At 42.2% G+C, this 21,436-nt stretch overlaps 1 protein-coding gene across 4 annotated transcripts in view; it reads right to left on the reverse strand.

Annotated features, from left to right (window-relative positions):
- LOC113013675 (ERC protein 2-like) overlaps positions 1-21,436 on the reverse strand; it is a 159,461-nt gene that overhangs the window by 135,787 nt on the left and 2,238 nt on the right. For 3 of the 4 annotated variants that reach the window (XR_003270851.1, XM_026154768.1, XM_026154767.1), the window contains exons 2-9: positions 20,177-21,312; positions 16,408-16,431; positions 15,541-16,296; positions 8,919-8,993; positions 7,958-8,002; positions 6,736-6,891; positions 5,467-5,556; positions 3,337-3,504 (exon numbers count right to left, since the gene is read on the reverse strand). Coding sequence is in view for 3 of the 4 variants with exons in the window: in XM_026154768.1 (XP_026010553.1) it covers positions 3,337-3,504; positions 5,467-5,556; positions 6,736-6,891; positions 7,958-8,002; positions 8,919-8,993; positions 15,541-16,296; positions 16,408-16,431; positions 20,177-21,040 (2,178 nt within the window). In the remaining variant the exon portion in view is untranslated. The remainder of the gene's footprint in view (positions 1-3,336; positions 3,505-5,466; positions 5,557-6,735; positions 6,892-7,957; positions 8,003-8,918; positions 8,994-15,540; positions 16,297-16,407; positions 16,432-20,176; positions 21,313-21,436) is intronic. The other variant, XM_026154769.1, reaches the window with a different exon arrangement.

The following is a 21,436-nucleotide window of genomic DNA, read 5'->3' on the forward strand; positions in this document are numbered from 1 at the left end:
AACAATCTTCTGACAGAGATCTAAACCTAGTCCAAGAAAGCCCATGGCAGCTGGGGCTTTGGCCTTGTGCTCTGTTGCTGGCTGGTTAAATATGCAGGAAGGTCTCTGATAGGTTACCTGATCTGGTAGAGTATCATTTCAGCCCCGCATTGTCCTGATCAAGGCAGGAAAGACACACATCTACTGTATTAAAGTTTCCACAGACACAGGCAGGCCCAGAATGCTCGCACAAAAGCGTACACACACTATTTTCCACATTTTCCAGTTATCTGGAGACAGATTCAATCACATCCATTACGACGCTGTCCTTAACTTTGATTGACAAATAAAATGCGCTTCCATTTTCTCATTCTGCTGCTCACAGGGCCGCCTCTGTTCAGGGGCCATTCCCATCTGCTTCTAGAGACAAATCTGTGAGGTGAAGCTTCTCCTCGTGTCTCAGAAACCAGTCTTTCTCTTGGGGGAATGTACAACTGTACCAATCAGTGTCATTCATGATGAGACCCACCTGGCACACATGCATGCACACACTCTTGTATATGAGCGTGTGATGTGCCAGAAGTCGTGTGTGAGACAAAAGAAAATAGGTGGCTGAAAGAAAGCTTGAAAGAAAACTGCTGAAGGAAAATGGAAGGAATGAGGTGAGTGGGGGGATCTTGTGGGAATGGCTGCCATCTCTGGCCAAATGATTGACAGGCAGCAGAGGAATGCACGGCCACGCCGGCCCACTAAAGAGCTCTAAATATCTTTACTCATCCTCTGGTTTGCCCACTTAGTCCAGGAAACCTAAGCCATTCCCAAGCAGGGGAAGATGCCACTTCAATAGCAGGAAAAATTACTTGAAACCAGAGATGAGAGTCAAGCAATCAGTCCTGACAGTGTAAGTGTTTCTGTGTGTGTCTGTGTGTGACTGTGTGTTTATGGCAGTCAGGATCTGATGCAGCCCAGAGGCCAGTACTATGAGGTCCCCTCTCATCCAGGACACTTCAGGGTCTCTTGCACTTCTTACCAGGGTATATCGCCATGGTAACTTGTGCCCTAATCTGCCCCAGAGCAGACAGATTAGACATCAGCAGGTATGAAAACACTGCATCATCAGTCCTGCACCTCTGTGCACAGACAGTGGATGGGACTAAAGTTTTTTTAATAGTGTCTAAGTCTTTGCATTTTCCCAGTAAGAAGTCATTTTAATTTCATTCCCTGACTTTTTCCCTGTGCGCTGCAAACAACTTTACAACTACTTTGTTGTTCTAAAAGCCTTAATAAGTCATCCTAGGTCAGCCTGGGTCTGAATTCTGTTTTTGTATTCATTCACTAATTGCTCTCAGACCACTAAACACCACCTGCAGCCTAAAGAATAAAAAATAAAACTGTCTCGCCCACATATCATATTAATTTAATGAAATACTCAGTTGTATTCCAGCAGATTCTCCCGTGTCTTAATGTCAAAGCTATGAAGGCAATAAGTCTGTTAACTTACACAGTCTACATTTCTGTCGGATTTCTTTCCTGGCTTCAAATAGGCTGAACTTTATTAATATAGCAGGCTTTTTTCCAGTCGTACTGACCAAAGTGGCTAAAGTGCTCACGCATGCACTACTGTACAGTACTTTTCCTCTCACACACATACTCACACAGCTGTGTTGTTTTCAGGCTTTATTGTCAGTTTAACGCCTTCATATAGTTTTATCTTCCTGTGTAAAACCAGCTGCTCTGCTGCCATCACCACCCCTTTCAAATAAAAGGAACCCTGGTTAACTTAACGAGCTGATAACTAGATTTGTGTGACCACTTAGCCCGGCTGCTGATGTTGGTACAGTGATGCAATCTATGTCAGAAGCATTTGAGGTGATTACATCTTTCCCTGGCGTGCATCTTCAGTTCTGCGTGAGCATTGCATAAGCAGATGTAATTATTTCTACTTTACTATCAGCTTTTCCCACTGAAGTTAAAAATTACACTGACACCGGTCTGCGGCAGTAAAAAGGATCTGTCCAAAATGCAAACAAAGCCAAAGCATCCATGAACCACGGGCTGCAGAACCCCTGTTATTTTGGTGGATTTAGACTGCAGCTGGCATGGTTCTTGTCATACTTGTTGGTTTTGTGGTGCTCATTTGTGTTTTTATTTCCCCCTTCAGTGTTAGATGTACGTTTCTTGGTTACCTCCTGTTTTATGTTTATTTTTGACTTCCCCACCTTAACTGTTTCCACCTATGCCCTGGTCCCACGTCAGTCGCCTTTCCCAATCAGACCCATGTGTTCCTGAACCACGCATCCCCTGCTTCTTCAGTTTGTGTTTCATTTAGCGTTTGTCACTTTGTAAATGATCAGATTTTCAATAAAAATTCATATGTTGTTTTCATTTTGAATATATTTTGGCAGTATTGGGCACTTAATAGCGATTTGTGAGAAGCTAATATTGCTTGGTCAGGCCCTGTTCTCCTCACACCCATGACTTGTACACGCATACATTTTTTTAAACATGCATTTTCAGTAGAACAAAAAAAAAGAGAAAAATGCACACTTACAAAAACCACCCACTGAAAACCAATTTCTTTTCGTATGATGTATTCAACTAACTACAAGGGCCAAAATTCCTTGCACATGTATGGACAATTAGGCCTAATTTTGGCCCAAATTGCTTCCTGTAATGATGAGTGGACATAGTTAGCAGACCACTCTCAACTGCTGAACACAAAGAGATCTAAAGTATCACTTCCAAGTCTAGAGAGTTATGTAGAAAAATGCTAAATGCTCACCAATCCCCCCCCCCCCCCCCCCCCACACACACACACCTATATCTCACTAAATACAACCCACCTCCATCTCTAACAGCAGTGATAAAATCATTAGAGCCACAGAGTTTAGAACTTCAAACATGACCAAGAAAAAGCTGCCAGCTTTCTTCAGCCCTCTAACTGACCCGCCCACACGCACAAACCCACTGGTGGACTAAAGGAACCACACGCATGGACATTTTTTCCACCCACCTCAGCGGCCGTTAGAGAAACAGAAGGAGAAAGAAACACAAAACAGAAAAAAGCAGGATTTTTTGCACACATACAGTTTCTCTCCTAACAAAGACCATGCAAAGTTACTATTGTATGCACCAATAGATGCACAGTGGTCAGAACGGTGTTTCTTCCAGTCTTTATTACTGCAGTGATCTACAGAGTGTCCGTCTCGTGATGTGTGTATCTTTGAAATTATTTTCCAAGAAGCTGGAAAGCGGTTTAGTGCAGTGTCAGTGTTTGCATGTTTGTGGCTTTACTGGTGTGTGTTTGTATGTCTTTGGATTTTGCTTTTCTCCATGTGTGAATGTGCACACACTGACCTCTGTCTGGAGTGTATTGGCGCGCTGCTCCTTGGCACTGAGCGACTCTTTTAGCACTTCGATGTGCTGCTTGCAGTCCGAGTTCTGATTGGTCAGTGTTTCTAGTTTGGTCTGCAGCGCCTGCATCTCAGACTCCTTCCTGTTCAGCTCCTGCTTCAGCTGCTCTATCTGACAATCACGCAAACACACACACAAACACACAAATAAGGGTCATCAGTGAGATATACTTGATATATACTTGTAGATAAGACATGCATTCAAAAATATGACTTTTCATTTAAACCAATGATACACCAATGATACAGATACACCAGTGTCAGACTAGTGCATATAAAAGAATCTGAATATCATGAAAAGTTTATTTTTTGTAGTTTAATTTAAACAGATCAGCTTTTCACAAAAGCCTTTTTTAGCTCACAGAAACTGAAAATCATAAATCCAGCATTTCAAAATTGTTAGAATTTGGAGTTTGATTGAATTCAAAGAGTATACATCTCATGTGTTTCTTAGCCTAGTTCAGTTCCCACAACCACAATCAAGGGGAAGGCTGGTGACTTGAGTGTTGTCCAGAGGCCTGATGACCTATGCTCTCCACAAAGAGGGTAAACCACCGAAGATCATTGCTGAAAGGCAGGCTAGGAAAGTTTTACGCTTAGCCTTAAAAGTACAGAGGGTAGTGATAGCGTAATAATGGAAATTTGACTGGAAGGTAAATGCATGGTAAGAAAAAGGACACAAACAAAGAGAAATCAGAAGATGTCAACTCAAGAACTTGGAGTGGGCTGAGGCTGCTGTCACACTTCTAATAGTGTCTTACCTGGATTGAGGTGAACTAGAACTGGACTGCTACTTTCAGATGAAAGTTAATTTTGTGTTTCATGTTATTATTGTGCTTCATCGGCCAGAAGCCAACCCCAAAATATACACGATGAAGGCTTCCATCACAGCAGCCTGGTCTTCAATAAAACCTTAGCAGTGCCACAAGCTTTTTGCCTCCATGCCAGACTGCTCTGACGCAGCAGTTTGTAGCAAATGAACCAACACTGCAGGAGATGGAATTTTGGAAGTGATTTCTTTAATTGTTGTCAGGAAATGCTTTGGGGATTTCTAATTTTCATGACTTAGAAACCAACAAATTGAGACAAAAACAATGACCTGATATCTTTCACTACACGTGTATTGACCACAGAATATATGAACATGTGCCTTTTTTAATTAAACCACAAAAAATAACTTTTTCATTATATTCAAGTTACCTGAGGTGCACTAGTGTCACTGCAAACTGAGTCTGACCTCCAGAACAAGCATATCGAATACACTATTTTAAAGGCAACAGCAGTCTTAAGCTGCTCTTTAAAATAGAAGTGAGTAATACATACAAACTTACATCCTGTAAACTGTGTCACTGATTAATAAAAAAAGGAAATCTGAAACGTCTCTGATGCTGTGACTCAATTAGGAAAAGCAGAATGTTTTGTTATCCATTTATTGCAATATAAACACGTCAGTTGTGACATATTTTGTGGAGCGATGATGTCCTGGAATCATCATCAGCCCTATATTATCAATCCTCACTTGGAGGAGTCCCAGACCTACTGTGTGCACACACCCCAGCCAAGAGACAAACATTCACAGAGAGACGGAAACAGATTTGTTTTAAGGAAACCCATATAGAACATAACAGAAAACCACAAAGGAAATAAAATGCTCTAACACAGAGTGGTTTCTGTGCTCAGGCTTGCTATGTAGAGAATACTGTCATCTGTCTACTGCTGCCAAAAATGCACAAAGCTGAAGAGAGATTTCTCAAACTGCATGAGCAAGGTTCACTTCATAAAAGGGGGATTCTGACTGGCTCAGCGTCTGGCTGATAGACCTTCAGTCACAGAGACAGCATATGAGAAATCCAGCACTGAGATGAAACGCAGGGGAAAGGAGATCGAAATATGAGGCTATGCAATAAGAGAGATCACTGCGGTGACTGAACACTAAGAAAAACAAGTCAGGAAATGAGAAGTCAGTGCACTAATGATAAAAAGGCATTATAATTAAAATAAGGAGCAGATATTTCAAAGACTATTAAGCTATGAAGAAATAATGAGAGAGGAGAGAGACTAATGAGAGGGGTACTTCTGCTTGTTCTGTGATCCAAGGCTGTTGGGTGGGGAGGAAGGTGGGAGCTGGTCTGATGGAAGACACACATGGTGACAAGGCCTGCTCCTACAAAGACAAGAAAACAGCAAGCCACTAAAATGCAGCACAAGCTGTGTGCAAATTTAAGCAAATTTACCTGCTCCAGCTCTCGCGTACCCTCTAACACGTGTTCGCATTCTCCAAAGCCATTTTTGCAGTGTTTGAGCAGATCAAAGTCCAGAGGAGAAACCAGAGAGGACAGCGATGCCGCCCTCTCTGGTTTCTCTTATCGCAGTCCCACCTCAACACCAGTCACCAACACCGCTGATAGACCCGGACCCTAAACACTACCAGCATGTAGAATGAATCGGTGCATATCCATGTGCGTGGCGACTTGCTGTGTTTCTCTGTGACTGTACGAAGAAAGACGAGCCACGGGAGAACGAGCCGGGGGCCGTCGCTGTGATGTATATCACCCCGGGTCGGTATGGGTGAAGAGAGAGCTCTTTCCTCTGTTCCTCTGCCGTTGTAAGCTCACATTCATCTGTCAGGGCCCCATTCATAAAAACATCTCTTTTATGATTGCATCAGGAACTTCCCCGATGCAATGACAAATGAGCCCTACAATGAGCACCATTAATGAACCAAATGGAGCGCAACTCATGGGCCTCAACCGTCATGAGCACTTGTCTTGATACTCAGTGAAACCTGAAACTACATTTTTAACAGGGTTTGGATACATACAGCATGCGTGTGTGCACGTTCATATATGTGCATGTCATCTGTGCGGCTTTAGACACATTTGTGCATTGATGAATAAACCAGTATACGGCCTGGGATAAAAGATTCTTAGTCAGGAAACCGACACAGCGCACTGTTAACTGATCGTTCCTGACAGGAGGGTTGTATAATGCTTAGTGATCACACTGAAGTCCAGGGCAAATAAGCAAGTACTGCTTTTCACTACTCACAACCTGGCTTTAAATATCAAATAAGAAATACATACACATGTAGGAGTTCTTGGCACCCATGCAACATGAGAGGCTTAGTGCGAATGCAGCTAAAACACACAATACAAAATACAGATTCATGCAGTTTGCCAGTTAAGATTTTTCCACATTCATCTTGTTTCCCCATAAACAAGCAATGGCAACATGCAACATGCAACAGTTTCTGGCCTTCTGGCTATTTATACTTGAGACAAACATGCACGTCCCGGATCACGCGGCGTGGAGTCATCTCAGGTGGCATGCAAAGATATTCTACCTTAGTCTTCATGAATTTAGAATGGCTCTTGTAGACCTCCACCTGCTTGAGCTCATCCTGCCTCTCATCAGAGTGCAGCAGGCCGCTGGTCTTTAGCATCTGGACTTCATCCTCTAAGTCTCTGATGTTCCTCTCCAGGGAAGAGATCTTGGTGTCCTGCACCAGCAACAGTAGGCAGGCAAACAGTCAGCAAAGACCTGGCCAAGAATATTAAGCTGTGGGGCTAAAAGATAGATTACCTAGCGCGTGCATTAGTAGACAGTTAGCGCTCTACAGATACATTAAAAATGTGATTGATAGAATATCACTTGGTTGACATATCTCTCTACCAGCATCTGTCTGTGTAAACATATTTCTAGTATGTTTGAGTCAACATATTAATCTAAATCACACAGAGATTTCATATAAACCAAGTCAGTGCATTTACACAAATCCTCCCATATATAAATGTAATGTACAGTCCTATGTCTGAGTAAAATGTCTGGAAAAGAAGGGGAAATATTTTGGCAGACATTGGTGTACAGCCAAGATATTATTCATCTGCAGAGCCTATGAGGGAATAAAAGGGTCTGTCATGGACAGGTCCTGAGGTTGTTTAGTTGCATAGTTTCAAACATACATTAAATGCAAAACCTTGGAAAAGAAGAGAAAGGTAATTTAATAAGTGGAAGCAGATTGCATGTTGCCATCAGCAGAAACCATAGGCAACATGTAAGCATCTGACCTCTATTACATCCTATGACATCAGCCTTGCCTAGCACATGGTGCTGCATAAAAGTGCACACAAAAGACCAAGGAGAAATGCATAAAGCATATGCATATACAAAACACACACGCACAGAAAGAGTCTATGCAAGGATGCAAACTTTCAACATGTACCCAGAAAAAGTCAAGGTAAGGCACTCAGACAGTGATGGGAGTCCTCCTGCCGCATCCAGTTCACACACATAAAACCATAGAGACAAACACGTCTATAAAAATGTCTGATTTTGATCTGTTTCTCCTGCACAACAGAGGGGGAGGAAGCAAAATGCATATTTTAGCATATAAAACATTCATTAGAACTACATAAAAGCTGGATCTTAAAACCACTGACATAAAGTTTTATGGGACATCCAAGTTGCATTTCAACTGAATTCATGGTATTGAAAGCTAGAAACAGAAATACTGTATGAGTGTTGAGCTCACAGCAAGACCAAAAGGTGTCGACTCAGTACTGTACCTGCCAGATAACATCGGGATCAAAGCAAAAAGGGGGGGTGGTCGCCTGTAATTACAAAGTGGACACATCCAACACTTAGACGAAGCAACACACACACTGAAACTAATTTGTGGACACTACATGTCACCGCTGATTACAGCAACAGCAACACAGGGTAGTTTAACAAAGCAATCACGCATTACTAACAACGCTAGAGATGACTTTCTTTTGTTCTTACTCTCCCCTACAATACGTCAAAGCCTCCTGGCAACTGTGTTTGTCTGCCCGTTTCTAATGAATTCAGTCAGATTTAATTTAGACCCTTTCTCGCCTTAAAAACACCGCGAGGCACCGTGAGCTAGCACATGTGCAGTCTGTTAATAGGCAGACAAATCACAGAGTATGTGTGAAAAATAACTGTGGTTTTGCTGTAAAGGATCCACTTTTAAAGCAAGTGTTTGCTGAATGAACAATAAATGTGTGTGCGTGGGTGTGCACATGGACACATGTGGAGGCAACTGCATTTTTTCACAGCACTGACAACTTCAAAGGGCTGCGATGAGAGTGAAAGCTTCCATATGTGACATTTGAAACAAATTGAATAAGTGCTCAACTCCGCATGTGCCAATAATGGACTTTACTTGGGCATGGCTGCCATGCAGATGCAAGGTAACTATAACATAAAGTTCTCCAGACTGTTTCTTCATGTTCATCTTTGCTATATAGAGAGATCCGCTGCTGTTACGCGCATTCTAGGTGTACTTAAAATGATGTTTTGAACATACAAATGCAAGAGCAAATAACACTGCTGAAATAAAATGGTGACATTAGCTGGATTAAAAAAAACTGTTTCATATTTATGATAAACGGCCAAAAACTCAGACATATATGAATTTCAGATAAACCTATTGCACCAGTACACACACTCCAGCACATTATTACTTAAAACAGCTCTTGCTGTGAGAGTAACTCTTAGTCCTACCTTCATATCAATGACAGTCTGCAGAGCCCTGGTTTTGGCCGGATCGGCCTGGAGCTGGTTTCGGCGATGAAGCTCCTGGGGAGGGACCCGGTAAAAATAAGCCTGACGGCTCATCATCTTTAACACTTTCTAAGAGCGTCAGAGCTACTTCAAAAGGCACACCGATCAGTGTCACCAGTTTTATCTCTCCTACATTGTCCTTATATCATCTTTTGTTATGTAACATTACATTATCCACTTCTCTGTCTCGAATTTTGCAAAACAAAACAAACAAAGTTCATCTATGGTCAGCTGGTGCCCGATCTGAAGCTCTCCCTTTTTCCATCTCCAGCAGCAGGTGTCTATTTTCTCTGCCCTCTCTTCTTCTGTCTTCTTTTTCTGTCTCGGTTTGCTAGCAGGTACCTGACACACTTAGCGTTAGGTCATTTGAATCTGCCTCTATCCTGCTTTCAGCCTCAATCTTTCGATTTCTTATCTCTCACTTGTTCTCTGGTTCTCTCTCGCAGATGTCTCTGGCATGCTAAAGCTCTTGCTTAGCAACACTTTCTGCCAGCACATGCGCTAAGCTTTTTATATCAATAATTAATGGTAGCTCTGACCTACAGCTATGCCTACACAAAAAGCACACAAGCTAACAGACACACACATTCCTACACATTAAAGTTACTGTTAGAAAATGGCCCCACACTTCTCTACCATCACTGAAGCTTAGCTTTAAATTGCCTCGCCACTACCCGAGCATCCACGAGTTTAACATCTCATTTCTGTGCAGGTACATGTGTCTAACAAAGATGCCATACAAAGACGTGCCTGCCTAAATTCATTGAAACACTACTTCACAAGGACATTGCTGTGAGCAGTGTTGTTTTTAAGAAATGCAGTTTTGCACCCACAGAGTCAAACATGTTTACAACACGACCGCCCAGCACAACCAGTCTGATCTTCTCGCCACCAAGCGGCTTGACCAGAGCACGGAGAGGATCAGTTTTGGTAATGAGGGAGTGGCCCTTGCTTAAAGGGGCACCTCTGTGATACTGTGCTTTCAATCCCCCACAAACATTTGATTTTAAGAAACCGCAGAGCACCACTGTCGTCTTTATAGAGAACTCAATGTATAAGATGTTTGTGCGGGACTGGAAACCGCTACAGTAAACTAATGAATGACAAAGGTGATCTATAGAGTGAATCCACACATGTATTTTAATAATAATCTAACCACAAAAAGCACATGCTCAGTGAATTCACCATTCAAAAGTTACCTCTAATATTACACTAACAGGACAGAAAATGCTTAAAACATTATAAAGTGTTTTATTTTGTTATAACTTTGCATCACTGTTCATGCATAAATGTACACACCAAAGCCTAAAACTGAGAAGACTGAATGCACTGAAACAGCTCATCATGCCATGAAGCATAACAATCATAAATAAGCAACAGGTTGTCAGTTCTGCCAGTGAGTGGAAATGACAGCAGACAAGGACCTTATCCACGTGTCCGTGTCAGTTGTGGATAAGGAGGGATTACTGCTGTCAGAGCATGCCTCCCACAGACTAGCATTCCCACTGCCACCACAGTTCAAGTCCTTATTAAAGTGACTGATTTGTCACAATGCGCATGTCTGTCTTTTTGACTGCCTGTACACTTTCTTTGGTTCCTCTGAGAAAGTGTGTCTATGAACTTGTTATCAGCAACAGTTCTGCAAACTGTTGTGTCTCTCAGTGGGGAAACGAAGCCCTGCAAGAGAGAACGTCATCAAAGACCGTCCTCTCTGCTCCACATGTGTCCGAGGGACTGAGCATATGGAATGAATAGGATCAAACGTAACACTATAGCAATAAGTGCCGGCATCCTGAGTGAAGGATACGGTCAAAAGGTTCAATTCTAGCCTCAAGGCAATGGTGTCACGTACAGCGTGCACACACCGAAACATGCACTGATAGAGACACACACACATATATGTATGTTCACTAATCGCATTCCTATCCCCTCAACATCAGTGAGAAAAAAGTCAAAAACAAAAGGAAACAGTTGCTTGCCACAAATGTGTCTGCCTATCGGCTCGGTGGATTAAAAGTTTGAAAAGATAAATGGAAAAACTGCGGCGATCAAAGACTTTTGTTGGGAAATAGTTGGAGGTTGCAAGGTGAGGAGAAGCTTTGAGGGGTGTAATCTTGTCCTGATAAACTTTTCCACTCAGACATTCTGGGAAATTAGCAGAGCATGGCAAGTAGGTGGTGCCCATGTTTTGGTGAGGAAAAGGGAAAATTGGTATACGTGTATGCATGTGAGTTTTTTGCAGTAGTCTTCGGATGGTAGCTGAGATGGGTTTCTATAGCAAAGGCTGAAAGTTTGGCTTCTCAAAAAACAAAACACACTGGGATGAACAAAAGAAATAGTGCATAGACAAACATATCCAGACAGAGAGGCAGGATAGACATCAATATTTTGCTGCTGAGCTTGGTGGCATGAGAAAGTAAGCAGAAAGGAAAAGCGGGAAAAAGATTAAAGAAAAAAGATTTGCTGACACGAATTTCCACTTCATTCCAACATGCTGGCATTGGAAAGCTAAAGAGATAAAGGCATGCCAAAAAAGCAGCAGAAGCTCTGAAGCCAGTCATGGTATATAAAAGCAGAACAACAGGGACTCCTTTTTCTCAGCAACAGAGCAGTGCGCAGCCTTAAACGATCACACCGAGCGAGATACAATAGGGGGCCGAACTTTAGAGCCCCGGCTGACCATACGGCATCTGTAGTAGGTTACATATAAAGAATACATGCCATCTCCAAGTAAAAAACTCATTGTGAAAGTGTGAATGTGTGTGTGTTTGGACACATTTGGCAGCAGGTCAGGTCTGGGCAGGAACAGACCAGTGGTGAGGCTGTTATTATTGGGTCTGCAGGGACCTGACGGCTGGGGAGAGTCAATTAGGCCCAGATTTATGCCTCTCAGCGTGTGTGTGTCTCTGTGTGTGTGTATGTGGTCCCATCACACACAACTTTGGCTCAGTTTGTGATTGTAATCGCTGCAGTGGTCAAACTCTGATAGAACACTGCCACTCTGTGGACCTTGCTGGTACTGCAAAAGTTCAGGTGGCCCACTAACACTTTTTAAAAGTGACTAAAATGTGTGGATCCAAATCATTTTTAGTCCAGATCAGTCTATGAGTGCTATGAATGGGCTGAGAAACATGTTTCTATGCTGGATTTGTGCAATTAAGGTATTCGGATCAGTGACAAAGTTGAACAGGAAACACAAGTGAGAGAACACCCCTGTGCACACAACATACATGTGACAACATACATCAGCAGGTGAAGGAGTGATGGAGTGCGCTCTCCATCCGTACACACTGCAAATCCACACATAAGCACAAACAGCTGGTTCAAGTGATTTAACATATGGCCGTCGTCTGTCCTGGATGGTATGCGGAGAAACATCCGTCAGTCCTCTGATTTTCATCATACAAACACACTTTAATGGATGTCTTCAGCTTTCCTTCGATAAAGCACAGAGTTAAGAAGGCCACTTCATTCCAGCAAAAAATAAGTAAATGAAAATGAGAGGCAAACTGAAAAAAGGGGCGTTTATGATCTCAGTTTAAAGTAAACAAGCTGAGATTTAGATTTAGATGAGGAGTAATGGGTGCGGTAATGAAAGGAAGTCGGGCTAGTTTCCTGTGGAGCTAATCAAAAAGCTGACAGCAGTGGTCCCAGATAGAGGCAACAGCTGAGCTACCGTCACCGACTCGCCTTTGCAACGTAAAGCAAAAATTACAAGATGCCTTCACAGGAAGTAGGCTACTGCTTGGATAAAACAACCTCTGAGCATTTTAATTCATCACCACCCACAAAGTGACAAATGCATTAAACTACTTAACAAATGTTTAAGGCAGTGGTGATGAACGAGCTACACTGAAAAACATATTAGAAAAATGTTGAAACTGTGAGGAGCTTAAAGGGAGCAGCTGAAAGAAGAGAAACATGATGGCAGCAACATGGTTACAAAAAAGACCAAAGCTGGAGCAGGCAAAGTTATGACATGTTACACACAACAAATATGTGGTGGAAAATTCCACATTTAGTTAAATGGCAACAGGTCGGTAACATGTTTGGATCTACAAAGAACATCCAGAACCTAAAACTGCAAAGGAACTTGGTGTTACATCATTAAAAGACTACGATAATCTGATTATCTGATTAATGGTTTTTTAAGAGGCAAACCACAAAATGTTGCTGACTGGCAGTATGTAATAGAGATCTACACAGGCTCGGGAAGTAACTGGAGACTGAAAACTGTCCTCCAGTCTGCCAAAACAAAATTTTACATTTGTTTTGGAACTAAGAGAAACGACATCCTGGCAGTTCAAAAGGCAGCGCCATGATAGTGAAAAAAAGGAGGCACAAGTCTGTCTTAGCAATTTTACCCACCGGACGTGTAACATTCGTTGTTAAAAATATTATTTCAAACTCAGGTATCCTTAATGCAGCCATTCACACCAATTCACTATCAAAATGTGCAATATACAGTGATTTTAAAGGCCTTTAGTCTGACCAGTAAGAATATACAGAAGGGGGCCTATTTACTGAATTCTTTTTTTAGCATTATGTATGTTTTGCTGCATTTTAAATTATTTTATATTTGATAAAGACGTTTGCACACTTGACCAAATAATACGAGGAGAGAGAGATTTATCTATAAGTTTGACTGTATCCCCTGTGTCCGCAAACTAGGCTTGATGATACTGTACCAATCAATTAATGAATGTTTAAGTTCCTAACATGTTTAGATGGAGATCTTAATGAGTCAATAATAGTGACACTAAACAACAGGAAAAGGTTTCCACTTTTTTACCACCACCAAATTATTTTCTTGAAGGCAAAAAAGGGAAGAAACATTTCAAAGACATCATATACACATATATACACACACACACATATATACACACACATATATATATACACACACATATATATATACACACACATATATATATATATATATATATATATATATATATTTTTTTTTTTTTTTGAGACCAGAAACTGGGAAACTTGGGGGGGAAACTGAGAGAACAATCACTTCTCTATTCAATCAGGGAGGTCAGGCTGTTTTCACTCATTAATCATACATTAATATTCAGACAAACACAGCATGTTTTTCTACTTTCTAAAATCTGAACTCCCTCTCTCCCTCTCTCCCTGACACATGTCCCCTCCTCCTCCTAGCATATGTTAAGCTGTCCAGTACTTAAAAATAGCACAGCACGCAGTGTGTGTGAGCAGGTACTCACCTCTTACACACACAGCATGGTTAGGTCCCACACATTACACACACACACACACACCCAAACATACACAGCAGTGGTTGCATTAGCATGGACTGAAACACCCACATTCCCCTTAAACAAAATCACCACAGTGACTAAATGGGCGGATATCCCATCAGCCACCCAGAGAGGGAGTGTTCTCACTTGAAAACACTAAGCCGATTGGCTCCAGATGTGTACGCATGCTCATTCACAGACACACGAACACGCGCGCGCACACACACACACACAATTTTGTTTTTGAGTTTGCACAGCAGACGCAGAGAGGCAGACAAACAAAGACAGAAAAACAAGAACAGAATGATACAAGCAATATCGGTAGCATGCACCGACATAAAACACACACACACACAGAGGTAGAGAAATTAAAGGCTAAGAAGATTTAGGAGTTAAAAATAGATAAGGCAGTAGTGAGGAGCACAGAGCAGCCTAGTATTGCCCCTAATGGCAGAGAATACCGATACACCTGTGCTACACCAGCACTGGCTGCAGGGCTGCTACATAATAAAACTCTAATTGTGAAAAGAAACAACGGGCAATAGAGACGTATGAGCACCTGAAGAAGTGTTTGTTTTTCCATTGGCTAAACTCAATTTTGATTTATCTAGTTAAGTATTTATTTGAAGGCATAACAAGTCATGGGCTGCAGAATTAAAGATGAATATCAAATGCTGCAAACAGCACAGAAACTGTTGTTTGTTCAGCTACCATATGAGTATACTCAGGAGGACACACGTACACACAGATTATAAAACTGCATGGCTCAACGCAGGCTTAGAGCTCGCCGTATGTTAATCTGGCCCATTGATAAGACCTGCTGAGCTGATTCCTGCTCCCACATTTTGCTTAATACATAGAAACTGACACAAATGTATACAGATTAGGCGTGCATGCACACCTAAGTCAAGTGTGTAATCTCATCAATTAACATTAGCAACACAAATAGTTTAGCATCAGCTTTAAAGTGAAAATGTTTTTAAAACCCTATAGAACAGACAGAACAGACAATGTTTTGGTGTTGAAAATGACATGCTGTGTTAATGTTTTATGATATGCATATGATCATACAGTGGCTTAACTTCCCAAGGATTTTCATTTGGTAATGAGGGATATTTGACTCAGTGACTGTTAAATCAAAAGGTAATTCAGGAAATTCAACCGAGTACCGTGATTCAACCTGCGAGAATTCTACACTAAAGTGTAAAGTGCATAATGCTCAGCATTCTCTTAAAATTGCTCTGACAGTGCAGATGAATGGTTCAGATGTGTATAAATATCAGCAGGAAAAAGTGTACCTCTCTCAAATGCACGTTCTCCAGCTGGGCTTCAGCCTCCTGTGCTGCCATGGTTATTATGCCTGTCCGCTGTCCCCGTCCCCAGTGTCCCTGACCTTGACCTTGGCTTTGGCCTTGAAGCATCTCTAACAGTCTCTGGATGCTCTCGTCCCGGGCGCCCAGCGTCTGCTTCTGAGAATCAATTCTCATCTCCATCTCTTCCATGGTCTTCCTCAGCAGGGATAGCTCCTTGGCCTGCCGCTCGTGCTCTGACTGCAGTTGGAAGAAGTTCTCCTCTGATGGAACCAGGGGAGGAGGTGAGGAAAAGCCGTCACACCCAGGCACCTGACAGGGACTACAAGGGTGAAGAGAACCAGAGCTGGGTACAATCCCGGGACCTTGGCTAGGACTGTAGAGAGGCTGATTTGGGCTGCTCCTCAGCCCACGCTGAAGGGTGTCAGCTGGGCTGATTCTTTGTGCGGCTACTGCAGTGTTACAGCCGTATCCAGGGCTGTGAATGATGATGTCAGCTTCCTGTTGCCTTGGATTGTAGGTGTTGGATGGGCTGGCTCTAGGGCTGCTCTTTGGTCCAGGACTCTGCAGGTTGCTGGGGCTTTGTCTGGGACTGTGGCCAGGGCTGAGTCCCCCTCTGAGGTCCTGGTCCATATGGAGCTCTCGATAGGAGTTCCCCTGCTGACGGTGCTGCTGGGAGCGACTGTTCATCTCTCTATGAGCCCTCAGCTCCTCCTGAAGCTCCTGAACTGTTAAAGGAAGCTGCTATAAAAGACAAAGTTCCCATTTATTCAATAATTAAATAAACATGAGCAAATCTGCACAACATGTGAAAACACACATATGTAAAGTATGGGACGGTATATGAAGACAGACCTTGTTTCTTCTGTTATTCCCAGGCTGCAGCAGAGAGAGATGATGTAAGACACAAAGACACATGAGAAGCCAAAAGTGAGACATGATAGGAACAAATAACCATTCGCTAGATTCATTTAGACATCTTAATTCACAAAGCTCTTGGAGACTAGTTACACACTATGACCACAAGGGGTCGGGTTTTCTCCTCAAAGCACATGGAGAACACAAAAGCTCCTTTTGTGCTACTTGCAAGTAGAGCAACAGGATTGAGAAAGAGTTTCAAGTACGAAGGAATTCCATATAGAAATAAAAAATCAACTGATGTAAACAAATTTATGAATATTGTAAAATGACCTAAAGAGAGTCCATATTTCAAATTAACAGTAAGTTTACTCCTCCCAAGTTCAAAGGTTTGTGAAGTTGTGAGTATATCATAACAGACTGCAACACAGAGACAGCAAGAAAACAGAAAGTTGTGTCTTTGTGAAGTGATTTCATCTTCTTTCTCTTCTTATCATTACTATTAACAAAAATCCTGTATTCATTTCATATAATTGTCCAAGATTTGACTTTTAGGTTGAGACCTTGAAAACCTTTAACGTTCAGCTAAAATCAATAGAACAACTGGGGGAACCTTTATAGGCTCATAAATATATTTTTTAATTCTTCACGATAAAGAATGGAAATGCATCTAAAACCTTGGCAGGGCTTAACCTGGAACTTAAAATAAATTCTGTGGGTTTAAACAAAATTTGCTGAACTTGACTCATAACCGTAAGGCTGCGGAGGTTCTCCGCTGCAATGACTAACCAATACGCCAATATATTTACCATTTTAACAACTAACCGCTAAATGTCCGTGTGTTGCTGGGGGCAACCAATTTCTTTTGACATTCCTGCTTTTGCAGCACACAAGGCAAAAGAACACAGAATATATTATGTTCGTTTGCTTTTATAGCTTCCTGGTTTTTGATTGGAAATTCAATCAGTGCTTAAAAAGACACATGAAATTGTAACTGTGCTCAAAAAAAGTATAGTCTAAATAAACACACACACACAAACAGCAACTTACAAAATTCAGACAATGATTTATCAGAAAGTTAAATTACAATCTTCTAATCAGTGTGAAGGTGTTACTTATTTTACTCAATTATTCTAAGCTCTTTTTTCCAGTCCAGAAGGTGCATGGAGCCAAGGACACGGAGTGGAGACGTAGGAGGCAGCCGAGGGTGAACACAGATAATCAATGCAACAACAAGCATTGAATATTAAGTCGGAGTGGGAGGAGAGCCCTACACACAAACACGTACACAACCAAGATACAAATACACACGTGCAACTGCGCACGCACACAAACACGCAGCCGACGCAAACATAAGCAAAACAGGCAGATGGTTAGGGGACAAAACTGGTCACTGCTGCTGAGAGAAGAGGTGACATTCCTTATGCTAATAACAAAGTTCTCATGCCAGACTGAACTCTTTCCACAGTCTCTCAAAGAGCAAAAAGGAAAGAAAGAAAATATCCAGGGGAAATGAAGAAAAAAAGAGGTGGAAAGTGACAGGCTGAAAGAAGGGAGGGGAGACGGAGGCGATACGGGAGATTAGCAAGCTTAAGAATAACATCTTCCCTGTGATACAGCTGCTTTTTTCTCTAAAAGCAGGGTTTTTTAAAAGAAGTCTTTTTCAGATTTTACATGTTATATTTTATGTGGGCTGTGAGCCTTATGAGTTATAGTAAAGGTCAAGAGGGAGAGACAAAAAAGAGGAATTTCACAACTAGTCAGGACTGAAAACTGTGATGAGGTAAAGCTTAACTAGGTGTGTGCATCAGTAGCTGCTCGGGGACAGCGCAAGTAAGAGTAAGACAGAACAAGGCGACAGGTTTTTTAAAGTTATTATTGCGCTCACGAGAAAAATACTGTACAAATTAAAAATCAGGGCGTGATCAAGCCCAAAGGTTTGCTCCAGCAAACAGCTAATGAGCATTTTCTTTATATTAACTTCTACGAGCTTCACTTGAGGGCAGGGTGCTGCAGCGCAAATAACACAGTCTGCTTTATTTTATAAAGTTTGCTGCTTTCGAAATGAGAAGAATGTGTGTATGCATGTGTAGGTGTGCGTGTATGTGTCACAGTGTCCTCACACTCTGTGACAATGTGCGATGAAAAAAGCTATAAATATGAATGCAGAGGTGGCTCCTTGGTTACAAGAAGGAGGAGTCAGATGGGAGACTTGGAAGATATGATCAAGGTTTTTGCATGCTTGGTTCAAAGAACAATACAAAAATCTGGGAGTGGAGCTGCTACAGCGATTTCTTAGCGTGAGAGACTCTAGATGAGTTTCATGTTGTATACAACGACTTTTAAGGTGTTTCCATCAGAAAAACAGACACGTGAAGGGAAAAAAAGCTTAAAAAGCAAATGGAGATACTGTCAGGATGAAAAACACAAAGAATTCAGATGAAGGGATAATAGATACGATCCAGTAGCTGTTCAGTGAGGCAGACAAATGGATAATGCCTCGAACTGAATGGACCACACTCCAGGGACAGGTGACACAGGACAGGACTAGTCACTGTCTCTTCAGGAGTAGATGTGAGGGTTTTTAGAAACTTGGAGTGGATGCCACTAGTGCACGTTCCCATGGTAACACAGGAAGCCTCGCAAACATCATTATAAATGAACCGCACAGACGCCTTTCAGTGCAACCTTGAAGTCAGAAACAAAAGGTATGAAGTGAAGTGAGGGGCATGATATGCAGAGGAAATGGGTGGGTCAGCACAAAGAGCCTGAATGGAGTGTGCGAGCAGACACTCCATTCAGGCTTTTTTAAAGAGTGTCATTTTAAAGAACTAAGACCTCAGTAAAATCAAAAATGCAGCATTTACTGTAACAGATATTTGCAGGCTTCTGTTGACTGACGTTTTAATGCTTTTTAATGCCAATGTCTGAACAGTTTGTAACTTCATTTCAAACATACAACCTTACCAGACTTTCTGAGTCACCTCTGTCAGCGAGATTTTGGACCACTGTAACATAGCTAGTAATTAATCCATGTTAGCAGGTCAGCCAGTGTTAAATGATTACCTAATAAGAAAGCTCGAGTAACCTTGGCCAAAAGAGGATGTGACTGAGGCATGGCATTTAATTCATGGGACCCCTGTCTGGTTTTGTGGCTTAAATAAGGTCATGCTACAAACTTAGCATTACAGATTCATGCAGTTAAGTTAAAGCTAGCTGGCTAACCTGTGCTTGTCACCCTGCTAACGTTACAGCTAAATGACCTGACAAAGGGTCAAATCTGACCTGGCCTGACATTTAGCGATCCAGCCCACTTAGGATTTGAGTTTGACACCCCTGCATTACAGCTAACAAATTATAAAATGCTAGTTTCCTATCTTGCCAAATGACTTCAGCAGCTAATATGACCCAAGCTTATATAATATGTTAAACAGTGTTGAATTTAGCCAATACTGAATCATGTAACAGTACAAACCAAAGATTTAAGTAAAAATTGCTTTCTGCAGTACGAGCTGTGGGCGATGGAAGGCAGGGGCAATTAGCCAACACGTCAGTGTAGACCTGCGTCATGTATGTCTCATTGCTGATTTGGCAAGTGCTAACACTAGCCACAAGCAAGACTGACAGACGTTCACCATCAATAACAGCAACAGTTTTATGGGTGTTACACTGAGAACCTTAAATGTGAAGTAATAGTATCGCAGTGTTGTGTTTAGTGGAGAAAATGTCTGTTTTATTTATGCAGCTATTTTTGAAACAAGCTCACCTGCAAATCTTCTTGGTTTGTCCTGTGCTGGTCTTTCACAATGGAGCTCCTCGCTCCCTCCTCTCGCCTCACGCCCTTTTCTCTCTTTCCATCTGGGCTCCAAAAGTTGACGCTGTTCATGCTGGGGCCTGTCCTTCCATCCCTACCTCCTTCCAGTTCTCTTCGCAGGTTGTTGTTCTCTCTCTGCAGATCCCTCAGCTGAGAATGGAGATCAAATGTGGAAACCTCTCCACGTCCAGTCGAATTCATTATCTGTGTGAGTCTTCCAGACTGCCGCCGTAAACTAGAAGTCCCTCCAGAAAGAAAACTCTGGTCTCCACAAGGATCTGACAAGTGATGCATCCCAGAAGATGTGATGTTTGGGCTGCTTCCGGTAGCTGTCGTCCGGCCAGTGTAGGAGGAGCGGCTGGTACTTCTACCTAGTGTCATGGTGCCTTTGGGGTACCCACCAGAGGGTTCCAAGGACTCCCGCTCACTGGGATACATAGTACCTGATGTGGCATATGCAGCACTCAAAGACTGAATATTCTCCATAGACAAGGTTTTACCCCCTGGTGCTGTCGCTGAACCACGCGTTGACCCTTTGCCTGCTTCTGGCTCAGCTTTGATTTTTGAACCTGGCCTTGACACTGACCCTTGTCCCCCAGTCAGTTTAGATGGTGTTGCAGGCACACCTCCTGACACAGAGCCTGGTTCTAACCCTGAACGGGCCCCTGGTGCTGAGCTTACAGCCTGTTTGCCTTTCCCGTGTTTAGGGGACCTTGAGAAACGTGAATGAGATGAGTTGCCATCGGTGTGCCCACTACCTTTTGCAGCAGCAGAAAGCTTGCTCTGTGTGGGCTTGGCTCTAATATTTAAAGGCATCTTCTTCTTTTTTTACATGGCAAAATACAACATCTGAAAAGAAACTGTTAAAGCTGAGAATATGCTCATGTCCTTTGTGGATAACAGAGTAAGTAAAGGCCACGTACTGGCCTCTCAGTTTTCACCTGTCCATGACTGATTGTTTAGGGCTTGAGGCTGACTTTTATTTAGTCCTATTTGAGGAAAGCAGCAGTCACTGTTGGCAGCAGGTCTCCCAGACACACAGGTCAGTGGTCTTGTAATTTCAGCTACAGTGCAGGACATCATGGATTCTAAAAAGGTGAAAGTGAGACAAATCATTTAAAACCAATTTGATTTGGCAGTTAAAGGTTGCATCAACACAAGCAGCTGTACAACCTAAATAAAATTACACCAATGATTTAAATCAAGAACTAC

The sequence above is a fragment of the Astatotilapia calliptera genome, chromosome 20 (assembly GCF_900246225.1).
Source record: "Astatotilapia calliptera chromosome 20, fAstCal1.2, whole genome shotgun sequence".
In the NCBI taxonomy this organism is placed as follows: Eukaryota; Metazoa; Chordata; class Actinopteri; order Cichliformes; family Cichlidae; genus Astatotilapia; species Astatotilapia calliptera.